At 42.0% G+C, this 12,290-nt stretch overlaps 1 protein-coding gene across 2 annotated transcripts; it reads left to right on the top strand.

Annotated features, from left to right (window-relative positions):
- Positions 1–4: 4 nt before the first annotated feature.
- Positions 5–3,519, top strand: LOC144702093 (scarecrow-like protein 21). Of its 2 annotated transcripts, XM_078573982.1 has the most exons (5): positions 5–224; positions 354–530; positions 1,614–1,755; positions 1,836–2,860; positions 2,958–3,519. In XM_078573982.1, the coding sequence occupies exons 4-5, from the start codon at positions 1,856–1,858 to the stop codon at positions 3,366–3,368; spliced, it is 1,416 nt and encodes a 471-aa protein (XP_078430108.1). In that variant the 5' UTR covers positions 5–224; positions 354–530; positions 1,614–1,755; positions 1,836–1,855; the 3' UTR covers positions 3,369–3,519. The 2 variants fall into 2 exon arrangements, with proteins under 2 accessions (XP_078430108.1, XP_078430107.1); XM_078573981.1 differs by having other exon boundaries at positions 5–530.
- Positions 3,520–12,290: the final 8,771 nt, after the last annotated feature.

Here is a 12,290-nt window from a genome sequence, read left to right as displayed (position 1 = left end):
GGACTTGGGCCCAGCCTAATGGCGATTTATGATCAAGGGCGTGAAGAAGATTCCAGGGAATGGGATAACGAGTTGACCAGTGTGGCCAATGGGAGAATTCCCCGACAGTCTTCTAACGAACGACGTGGTGACATGTGTCAGGCCGACATTCGTCCAAGAGTTCTTACAAGACGCGTGCGACATGGCTTAGAGACGGACACATCTGTTCTGGCTAAATCCTGCGCGTAAGTCCCCCAAAAGCCCTTCAACGAGACCGAGCTCATCCGAAAAAGAGCAGATTTCTCGATCTCTTCACGTTATCGATCCTTGGTTTACAAGTTGCTCGATGATACTGATTGTTTTGTATAAAATAGTGATCTTGACGCTGGCAGTATCGTGAATAAAGGCAAAGTCTGAGGCTTATTCTTCCAGACCCGGCGTTGATATTATTGTTGGTGGTCTCTTGCTCAGTCTGGCTGCATCCGGTGTTCTTGGTGCCAGTCTCCTGAAAATCTCTCGGTGGCGGAGGCTTTTTCCGAAATCTGTGAAAGGTATGCGTTAGACGTGTCGGTGTGATGGGTTTTCTTGTTATTCTTTTTTCTGGTTCTCTGATCGCATGTTCAATCAGATTTTCAATAAACAAGAAGAGTTCTTGCGCCGGATTTTTGGAAGGATTTGCGGACGATTGTGTCGTCGAGACCGTTTGTTTTACCGGGTTTAAGCTGTTGGAATCTTATGTTTGTGGGGTTGTTCGTTCTGTCTTGATTGTGCTCTTCTCCTGCCGACCGCTTGGTCTGTTGATCGGTGCTTGGTGCCGACCGACTCGTTAATGGTTCTTGAGGATCGGAGCTGAACTGGTGATTTTGGGATAATTGGTATTAATTAGTGCGCATCTCTTGGTCTCCCCTTTCCCGCGTGAGGCGGTTCTAGCGTTGGCTCTTCTTCCTATTGAGTTAACCGCGTCGTACTACTCCTAATCGAGGAATATCACTTTCTAACTCTGTCCGGTTTTAGGTTTTTCATTCTGCTTGTGAATTGATCTACTATTTCTTCCGGAGGAGCCCCGAAAACCGCCCAACTTCGAATCACCTTGGTTTTACACGAGTAATTAGGCGAGTGCGTGTCAAACCGACAATACTTCAATTAGGGTGTGACCTTGATTCATGCTCGAATCCCGAGCTTATTCTTTTCTTTGGGAATGGGCGACCTAGGTCTTTTTTAGTGTTGACAATCGTAAGTCGCACAAGTTTGATCCCTTCCGATGCATTTGCACCGAGCTGTTAAATTACATCTCTCCGGAAATATACTTTTATGTTTATGATTGTGAAGAATTCATTTCTCTTGTTTTGAGCTTCGAACAGTCCACTTTTTTGTTGAGATTCTCAATTAAGATTTCCACGAAGCTGTAAAACACTGTGTCATACTCTCTCGTCATAGACCTGGAGAGGGTACTCCAAATTACTTGTTAAATATATACAATCCTATGCTTATTTTGCGTCACCCGATGATCTCGCGGGTAAAGAAACACGTTCTAAATCATTTGCCGACATGGTTAATCTCTATATATCCTTTTTCGAAGACCATCTCATGAATACTATCTACAGTTTTTCCATTAATACTCTTTGATATCACAGGCCGCGTAGTAGATTTAGTCCAAGATGCAGCCGTTCCATAGATGCAGAAAGAGTCCGTCCCCCACCTGCAAGTGATCCAGGTTTCCAACATTTTGCACATACTAAAGAACAGCAGGCGCCAAAACCCCAGTCTTTCTTCTCTGTATGCTCTCTTTTTTAAAATCTTACTCTGATATCAATTGACTGGGATCTGACATCTCACTTTTCTTTCCACTTTGCCAGGCGCCAAGTGGCTCAACCAAATGCATGCTTCCAACCAGTACGGGGACTCTGACAGTTCTTATCCGTTCTACTACCCCCAAGAGATGGGCTCGCAGTATTCGGACCCCAGATCTGGGTTAAGTGATTACAGCCTTTCAAGCTGCAGCACAACTGCGCTTTATCCAAGCCAATCGGATCATACATACGGGTCCCCCATCTCCAGCTCCTCCCCAGCAGAGGATTTGAACCATCATCATCATCTCCAGCACAAGATGAATGAGCTAGAGAAGGTGGTTATTGGGCCGGAGCAGGCCCAAATGATGCAGATCCCATTTGGAGATCTGAAGCAGATGCTGATTGCCTGCGCCAGTGCCATTGCTGACAACAATATCCCCTTGGTGGAGCTGCTCACCGCAGAGCTGCGGCTGATGGTGTCCGTCTCCGGTGACCCGATCCAGCGCCTTGGGGCATATCTTCTAGAAGGCTTGGTTGCGAGGCTGGCGTCCTCCGGGAGCTGCATCTACAGGGCCCTCAAATGCCGGGAACCTGCCAGCTCTGATCTTCTCTCCTACATGCATTTGCTCTACGAGGTCTGCCCCTACTTCAAGTTCGGTTACATGTCTGCCAATGGTGCCATTGCAGAAGCGCTGAAGGGCGAGATACGGGTCCACGTCATTGACTTCCAGATTGCCATGGGGACCCAGTGGGTGACCCTGATCCAGGCCCTGGCGGCACGTCCCGGTGGCCCCCCACACGTGCGAATCACCGGCATCGATGACCCTGTCTCAGCTCATGCAAGAGGCGGCGGCCTGCAGATCGTGGGCCGACAGCTGGCCCAGCTGGCGAAGTCCTGTGGGGTGCCATTTGAGTTCCACGGCGTGGCGGTGGACCCTGCGGAGGTCGAGGCCGCCCATTTAGGGGTCCGGCCCGGGGAGGCCCTTGCAGTGAACTTCGCATACCAGTTGCACCATATACCTGACGAGAGTGTGAGTACATGGAACCACCGAGACAGGGTGCTTAGGATGGTCAAGGGGCTTTCTCCAAAGGTAAATTGACATTTTTAACATAATCTTTATTTCTTTTTATTTTGCTGCATCCAACCGGGGATTCATTTATTTGCTTGGTTTATTATGGACATTGTAGGTGGTCACTTTAGTGGAGCAGGAGTCCAACACAAACACAGCCCCGTTCTTGACTCGGTTCATTGAGACGTTGAGCTTCTACACGGCAATATTCGAGTCAATAGATGAGCGGCTGCCGCGGGAGAGCAAGGAGAGGATCAGTGTGGAGCAGCACTGCCTGGCGAGAGACATTGTGAACATTATAGCCTGCGAGGGGGCGGAACGCATGGAGCGGCATGAGCTGCTGGGCAAGTGGAAGCTGCGCTTCTCAATGGCTGGCTTCTCCCCTTGCCCACTAAGTCCCGTTGTCAATGCCACCATCAAGTCCCTGCTGGAGAATTACTGCGAGCACTATCGGCTTGAGGAGAGGGACGGTGCCCTCTACCTTGGCTGGAAGAACCGTGTCCTTGTCGTATCCAGTGCATGGAGGTGAGGCCCTGCGCGTCTCCTGTCTTTATTTATTTATTCTCTTTTTATTATCAGTAAATTCCTGAACCTGTGTCCATTAGTTAGTTTATATATATATTTAGCTGCATGTTATCTTCAAACTTTTTCCAGAGAAATAGATATCACATTTTATGTTATCCATAGCTTGAGCTTATTCTCCTTGGTTGGAAAATGTGGGTGGGTTGTATGTATTCAGAGTTTGAGGAATGGAATAAACAACTGAGAAGAAGAGATAAACATCGAAATATTTCGAAGGCCCGAAGAAGCTTTTAGACACCAAATGATATATGCAGCCAATATGATTGTTAACAATAATTTTAGACACACCAAATGATATATGCAGCCAACATTTAGACATGCTAAAAATAGATTGGCAGGATATATGACACAATCATGTTTTCTGTCACGGCATAGGGTGAATAAAAAATGGACATATTGTTGGAAGGCTAGACTATTCAACCAGTACTAAAACTGAAGTCTCATTTTTTCGTGAATAAAGTACGCCAATATATGCAAAATCCAATGCCTGTCAACTGTAAAAAATAATCCAATGCCTCTCAATGGTTGAATTTTCAGCCATTAGCTACAGTGTGAGCAGATTTTTTGAAGGTATAAAATGAAAAAAATGTCTTTTAAATACCTATGTAGCTAAGAATGAATGACCCGCCATTCATAAGTTAGATTGTAAGGAACTTGAATTGATGCTTGTCCACGCCTGTTTGTCAATAAAATGTGTGCATTACTGGGAGAGCTTAGTATATAGTTCATGAAGAAAGCTTGTTTCAAAATTTTATCTTTCATAATCTTCATTTGTTTGATTTGGTCATATTGTGCTTGTAAATGAAACGGATAGCATACTTCTTATCATCTAGAGGCTGAATTGATAAGAATTACTATCACATTTATTTTAGATGTGTACACAATTCTTGTCACATTTTCATGATTTTGATTCTACATTTTGTCCTACGACCATGTGTTTGCATTTATTACAGATTTAATTTGGATGTTTGTATGTTATCTCACATTTATTACAGAGTTAATGGCTGAAAATTTCATCTGCCACCTGTCCCAAGGCACTTAAAAAATTTAGGCATGATTGGTGCCCACAACGACAACTTTTCCCAATGATTGGTGCACATTATCATCGAATAAAAGAACCAGACGAATATGATTGCGACACACTTTCAATTCAAAATTAACCTGGAAAACCATAAAAGCTTTTAATAATTTTTTAAAATGACTTAGAAACTTAATATCTCTATGTCCACAATGCCATAATATTCTGGAAAAACCAGAATTAATCATTTATATATATCTAATTTTAATCATGATAACACAAATTTATGATCATTTTGATGCAAACAAATAGGAAAAATGAATTATACTTCTGTCGCAACTAGTGTGATACCAAACTCAACTTTCCAAGGAGAGACTGTGGAAACATTATCTTTAAGTAAATAATGTATGAAGTAATCAATCACTTATGAGGTCATAATATTAATCAATCAAATTTCCTGCATGTCAGCGCACCTGTAAATATATTTTTGAATACATTACAATCAAATTAGCAATAATCAAATCTAAAATAACTCCAAACTGGTCCACTATTCAAAGGACCCTCCATGGCATGGGATGAACATACTTGAAAGAAGTATGGTGTGGACTTATAAATTGATCCAAGGAGTGATAAAGAGGCTCACAGATTTGGAAATAAATATTTTAAAGATAATTTAGGGAAAGTGAATAAATATTTCACATATTGAATGTAGGGACAATATCTATCAAGAAACTACAATAAACTTATGTGAAATCTTTGAATGAAAAAATTGAATGCAAAACAAAAGGAAAGAGAAATCCCATAAAATTTATCGATAATGATCCAACATACTATAGACCCCCCTGAACTTGGTGCTAATTAAACTGGTTCACGCTTTTAAGTTATCTTCTTGAATTATTGATATATATATTTAAGCAAACTTTAGGAAAGATAAAGAGTGCAAGGGAAGATAAATTAAAGTTGTATCTACCCTCGGTATCTCTCATGACTTCGTACGGCTGATTGCACGCTGAAAACATGATTAGTAGGAGGGATAAAATTACATAATAAAATGAAGACAATCTCTAATAACTATCTGGTGGGTTCAAATTTAGGGTTTTATGTCGTTGTTTTAATTTTGAATTAAGCAACAATATTTATAATGATTTTCCACTTAATACTCTATACATAATATAAGGTAAATAGGGGTCGATCCACAGGGAAGTGCTAATAATTTTTCAATTTTTTTCTACACTTGCAAATGAAATAAATAAGCTCACAAGTGAAAAAAATATTTTATAATTTTTTTGATTTTTAAAAAAATTATTATCGGGCAGAAAGTTAAGAAAATGATTTAAAATAATTTAATATGATTTATTATAGATTTATCCAAATTTCAGAAAAGGAGAAATATATATTTGGCTTTTATAAATTTTATAGGCTTAAAATTCAAAGGCAAAATGATGAAAAATGACAAAAAACTAATTTTAAATATTTTATAGAATTTATTTTAATTTGAAAAGACCTAGAAATAATAAATATGATTTATCTTTACAAATTTCTATTTAATTTCAGGCAGACCCACAAATAACGGCTCCATGTCAAAGGGATCTCCTGGTCAGTGGGATACCCTAGAGAGACTCAGACTTAACCCAATTTTGGCTAAGTTTGGATGATGGAATTGGACGGGAACCCTCTAAAATAGACTAAAAATAGAACAAGATTTGGACAAGATTTGAACATGATCTGAATATGTATGAAATAAAATGCGATTTTGGAAAGGTAATGAACGACTTTTCAAGTGAACATTTTGATTGATGAAACTAGAGATAGTTGTTAATGTTTAGAGATAAGAAAAATTTGGGATCTATAAAAAGAAAATTATAGAAAATGGACATCATGAGAGAGAAAGCGGTGTAAAATGAAGTAAAGGTAGGCGAAATGAATGGGATGATGATGAAACTTTAGATATAGGTTCCTAAATTGTTGATGCTTGGGTATTGATCCCTAATGACTCTTCCTAAACTTGAATCCTTATACTTGGCTAGGATCAGGAAATTTCTTTGCAAGCAAATGATGGGCAAGGAAGAACAATTCAAAACACTTCAACTAGGCTGAACTACCAGGATCCTGGAGGGCCTTTGTACTGCTGCCAAGAAACTTCTAGAGAACATCCAAAATGGGGTCGATAGATAGAGGAAGATCATATCTATACACTGGGCATGATGTAAAATCCCTTTTGTTTTTTCATATTTTCTATAATGAATTTATGGAACTCCTTCATATGAAATTCATGATAAAATATAAGTTAGAGGTGATTGTGGAGGGATCCAAGATGTGGCCCACACCTTCTAACTAGGGTTGGATATTGAGGACCGAGGACTAATTTGACCAGACCGAACTGGGACTGTAGTGATGGAAATATAAGTGGCCGACAAACCAATCACACATTCCACATCTCGTTCCATGTTCATTGATACAACATATTCATTATAGTGCACTTGTGATGCTTATAATGAAGTCCATGAATGCATGATCGAACTTAGTGAATTATGATGAGATCCTAATACAGAGATCACTAGTTTTTGTGCATATGTTCTATATATTCCTATTTGAAGGGTATGCAAGAAGGACATCGAAGTGTCCAGATAGAATAGCATTATCTAGCCTCACTCATATGATGAGTATGACTGTTCTCGTAGCCATTAGTGTGGAGACACAAAAGATAGATAGTGGGTGCTCTTTAGTGTAAAGAGTTCAATCAATTAATCGTACGAGTCCCTGAATGATATTATACCAAACTGTCAATCAGATTGATTCACGTCATGGTTGTGTAAGTGGTCCTTAGACTCGGGACACCAAAGACGTCTTGTGTACAGACATTTATACTTTAACTATGACCTACGAGTCTCTAACCATGGGATTCTAAAATAATATTAGTTTGGGTGCATTTAGAAGTCATGTGGATGATTGAGTGGTCAAGATGGGATCATCCAGCCTTGGTATAAGAGGTGACAGCTCAAGGAAGATAATGCGAAGAAGTCCTTGGCCAAGGCATGGAAATATCGGGAGAAGAGTTCTCTGATGATTTCCAAACACATCAATACTGACTCTGATGACAGATTAGGGTTTGATAGTATACCATACCCTAAGTAGTCCTAGGAGTGTCAAATGGATGAGGGACTTTACGTACACGGTATCTGATGACGAACATGTTTGATTAGTGAGTCGATACACACTCCTTTGTATCCTCTAGAGCACGAGGTGTAGCTTGGCACCCCACGAGTTAGAGACTTATTGTATCGATTGGGTTAAATCGATCTGATGTTAATTAATCTTTTGATGATATATTTAATTAATTTGGAAGGCCAATAAAGGTTATCGGGCTGCTGGAGTCGTTGACTAGATTAATACATGGGCCTGGAGGATCACACGCAAATGGTCTTTGGACATCGGAAGATCTACTTAAGTTTTGGAAGCTTTTATGAAAAATACCACAATTAGTATAAATAGGGAAAGTCCTTGAATGAAATTCACCCAGACCAGGATTATTCAAGGGCCTTCCCTTCTTCTCCTTTCTCCCCGCACTTCCTCTCCACTCCTGATGCAATCGGGACGGCGTAACGACGGTGACAGAGATTGAAGGGGGCTTGTCAACAAGGAGGAGGAGATTTGATATGCCGAGGATCACGTGGATACGTCTAGAGGTTGCACACTTGAGCAGCTTGATTCGTCTCACTCTGAGATTGAAGAAATCACGGATGCAATCCTTGCACTGGTACTTTGCTCAATGGTTTTATCGATGTTGTACGATTTTGCTAAAGTCTTCCGCTGCGGATCGTTATGAGTTCTTTATCCAGATCCAGGATTCTAGAAACCAACACGCAGGTCTTCCATTTGAGAGTGGAGTGGTTGGTCTGACAGGTTTAGGTCTAAGAGACAAACCGGACTGGAACTGGGAGTAAATTATTAAATATTTATTTAATTTTTTTGGTAACATTATAAAAAAATATCAAATCCAACTCATTAGAGACATTTCTGTTGATCTTGGCATAGCCGCCGTATTTTGACCATCTGCAGGTACCCACTTGATGTAAAGGATATTTAACATAACCATCAACTTTGAATTTGACTCGTCATCTTGACTAGATTGCGACCGGTCCAGACTGGATCGGGACCAAAAAAGAACGGGCTGGAATCAGACTTAAGTTTGGGTATGTTTTAGGTATTTCTAAAAATTCACATTGAACTGGACCATCAAACCCTATTTCTAACTGCTTGTGAAGCCCAAAACCAAAGTTGCTCCACTTTGGTCCAATAACCCAAATAAATAGCTTTAAACATCACACATGATTATCTAGCCAATTGACACATATCCAATTTAGTTTCTAAAAAACCTGCACACATCGAACTTGAGAATATTCATCATTAGTCAAAACATTCTTGGCATGAAAGTCAAGCAAGGTTAGTTAAAATGCCCAAAATGTGTATAAAGCGGTATTTAAGGTGAAATTCAGAAATATTCAGATAATGTATTCAGTGACATGATGAATTCAATTTTTAAATGATTAATTATTTTAAAATGCATATAATTATAGACACATTTATCATGTTATCAATACCATTCCCAAACAAAATTAGGGTTTTAAGAAACCATTTGTGATCTTGGGTTTAATAAAAAAAGTTAAAAAAACCTTTACTCAAACAAAAATACTGCGTAAGAGATAATCAAATTGGTGAGAGAAAATAAATATTAAGAGTTGAATATGAGGAAAATGACGAGAATGATATTTAAATTTTTATGATATTTAAGACAATTATGTTAAGGATAATATATAGGCGATTGTGATATGAGTGTGATAATAAGAATGCTAAAGAAATAGGATGAAGCAGCGATAACAATATAAGTAAATAGATAGGTAATTTGTGATGATAGAACAATTTACATAAGTAAGATGACGGTACGATGATGAAGACACAATTATGTGGAAGGTATAATATGTAATATAAATATTTTAGCACATGATGATGATATTGATGATTTTGTATCATAAAAATCATGATGAAAACAAATAATTTAAGGCAAACCCACACTCACCGTAGATCCTTTTGTTCTGTGAGGACCACCGTGATTTGCGAGTGCACATAAGTTTTCTTCTCAGTTTCCTCTTTTAAACACCCAAGATGCCGAGAGTGACCATGATGGGTCTCAGAAATTCATTATCTTCAAAAAATACCACAAAAGTAAGAAAAATATTTAAGGATGAATTTTACAAGTATTCATGCTTCACCAATGTTGAATGAGGACCTCCCTACCCTATGGGCAGTTTTGTTTAGCACAGCTTGAGAAAAATATGGCCATTAAAGGGGGGAGTGATGATAGGATCCCTAACCCTTATTACGGACATAATCATCTTTTTCCTTTTTTTATCTTCCCTTTAAATAGGGTGGACCCTCCCCCTCTTTAGGAGGACAACAAGAAGGTATTATGAAATTTGAAATCATTGCCTCTTCTCCCCTCAATGTTCTAGTCCCCTCTCTCCCTCTGCAGTTTTTCTCCTTATGATCATCTTCTTTTATCCAAATCTGCAGGCAGCTCATCCCAGGTGGATCCCTAAATTGATGGAGGACCATCCAGCAGATGACGGTTCGGCGACGATGACGCCACACGAGGATGCCACGATGACGCGCCATCAGCAACGCCGAGCCGCTCGAGTCGACGTCCGTCATCCGGGGTTTAAGTACTCCGGGTAAGCAAGACTTTACCATTTTATTATTTTCATCATTATGTTGTATTTCTTTCCGAATTATGGATTAGGCCATTACCGTAGGGCCCGTCCTCATCTTTGATTTTATATTTTAGAATTGTATTTGAATTTGTCAGGAGAGACCGAACCACGTTTCACGACGGTTCGATCTCTCCCCACGTTCTCTTGGCACCCCTCCTCCCTTTATAAGGGGAGGGCATGCCCAAGGAACATTTGGAAGTTTTTGAATGAATTGAAATTTTCAAAGAGCTTCCCTTATCGTAGTCTTAGCGTAGGGGGTGTGGCTGGCCCCAACCACGTCGAGATCACTCCGTGGTTAGAGCTCACGATCCGCTTGTCGAGATCACTCCGGACGGGTCGTGCTAATCGTGCCGTCAAGATTACTCCGGTACGTTTAAAGATTCAAGAAGTCGGCATCGCCTTGCGCGGACGGAAGCCTGCATCGAGATTACTCTGGAGGCCTCCGGACACACAAGACGCCGTCGATCTGCACTGCATCGGGAGACTTGTCTTCATCAAGGAGACCCGCCCGCGACGATCAAGAACTTCTGTCGCCAAGGTTCTTGATTCCCTCCTCCACCTACACCCTTCTCATCCATTCGCCCCGACCATCTTCTACCCGGTTTCTTGATTCCCCCGCCTCGCCCCCGCCATCTCTTGATACTACCCGCATTCCCTCCCACACCGTTTCTTGAACCCTCGCCATTTCTTGATCTTACACCATCCTGCCTTCGTTCTTGAACCCCTCGCCCTGTTCCCTGCTTTCTTGATCCCTACCATCATCGTCCCCCCCATCTTCTTGACTCCTCCCTCCCCTCTACTCTTCTTGATCGTTCTTGCCTACCCGTCTTCGCACCCCTTGTTCTTGACCCCGTCTTCTTGATTATCCGACGCACCTCTCATCCTTTTCCTCTTATCTCCCGCGGTTCTTGAATCCTAGCGCCATCCCGTCATCCTGCCTGAGCCTACGCTCCTCCTTGTCTCGCTTCGCGTCCCGACGCCTTTGCCCATCGCTCCCGCGGTCATCGTCACTCCCGGGATCGCGACCCCGACGCAGCCGCCCTCGCATCGCGGTCCGGCACCGGCAGCGCCGCTCAACCCGCGTGACGGCCTTGCGCCCAGTCCGTAGGCCTCTATCGCGCGGCAGGCCTGGTCTCGCGCTCGGTGATTCCGCGCCGCCGTCACGATCCTGCGCCCTCGCCGCGCCTCGCAAGGCACCGGGCCCTTGCACCCTCTGCCCTGCCGCTCTCCTCTCAGGCCATTGATCGACACCTATGCCACCTCAACACGATTCGCTGCGGAGTTGTGCTCACGCGCCGCCGTTGACCCACGCGCCCTCGGCTATCTCCTCTACGACCTTGACGCATCTCCTCGACATCCCGGTCGTCGACTAAACTTCTTCAGCCTCGGCCAGCCTTCGCCTGCCCGTTCTCTGACCGCCGTGGACTAAGTGCCTTCAGGTCAGTCTCGTCTCCCCTCCATCCATATCCAGTATCATTACCGCTTGCAGTGCCGTCTTCCGCTATCGCATCCTCTGTCACGACTATACGAGCAATGCCAGAATAGGACGAGCCACCGTTGACGAGAATAGGAACTTTCTTGAGGTAAACGGACTGTCCTCTGACCACTTAAATTCCAAACTAGACAGGGCCGTCAGACGCCCCTCGCGTCGTAGACGTCTAGTTATCCCGAGGGTCATTGGGAGTTTGATCTACGGATCACTCACCCATGGTGTCCGTCATAATCCTCGTTCTTATCCCCTGAATCTTAACTGCTTGTTCATTTACATATCATTTCTTACTCTGGTCCACGCCATATCATCATTTTGTCCTGTGACGTGAAACGCGCCGCTCGATCCCGGCCGACGGCGTTTCGCATCATAAATTCTCTGTTTGACCTCTCATCTGACATTCCCATTCTCCTCTTCATCTACATATATCTCTTGCTTATCTCCTTGATACAGATCCATCTCTTTCAAATTGGTGCACTTCATTATTTGAATTAGATCATGAGAGGAATATGATTCTGATCATAATCCAACATCCAATTACGTTCAGAATATGATTCCACATCTTATCAGATTCTTATCAATGATAGGAAGAAA

The sequence above is a fragment of the Wolffia australiana genome, chromosome 4, assembly GCF_029677425.1.
Source record: "Wolffia australiana isolate 7733 chromosome 4, ASM2967742v1".
Classification (NCBI taxonomy): Eukaryota; Viridiplantae; Streptophyta; class Magnoliopsida; order Alismatales; family Araceae; genus Wolffia; species Wolffia australiana.
The sequence above is the reverse complement of the archived record's forward strand: the minus strand, read 5'-3'. Positions and strand labels throughout refer to the sequence as shown.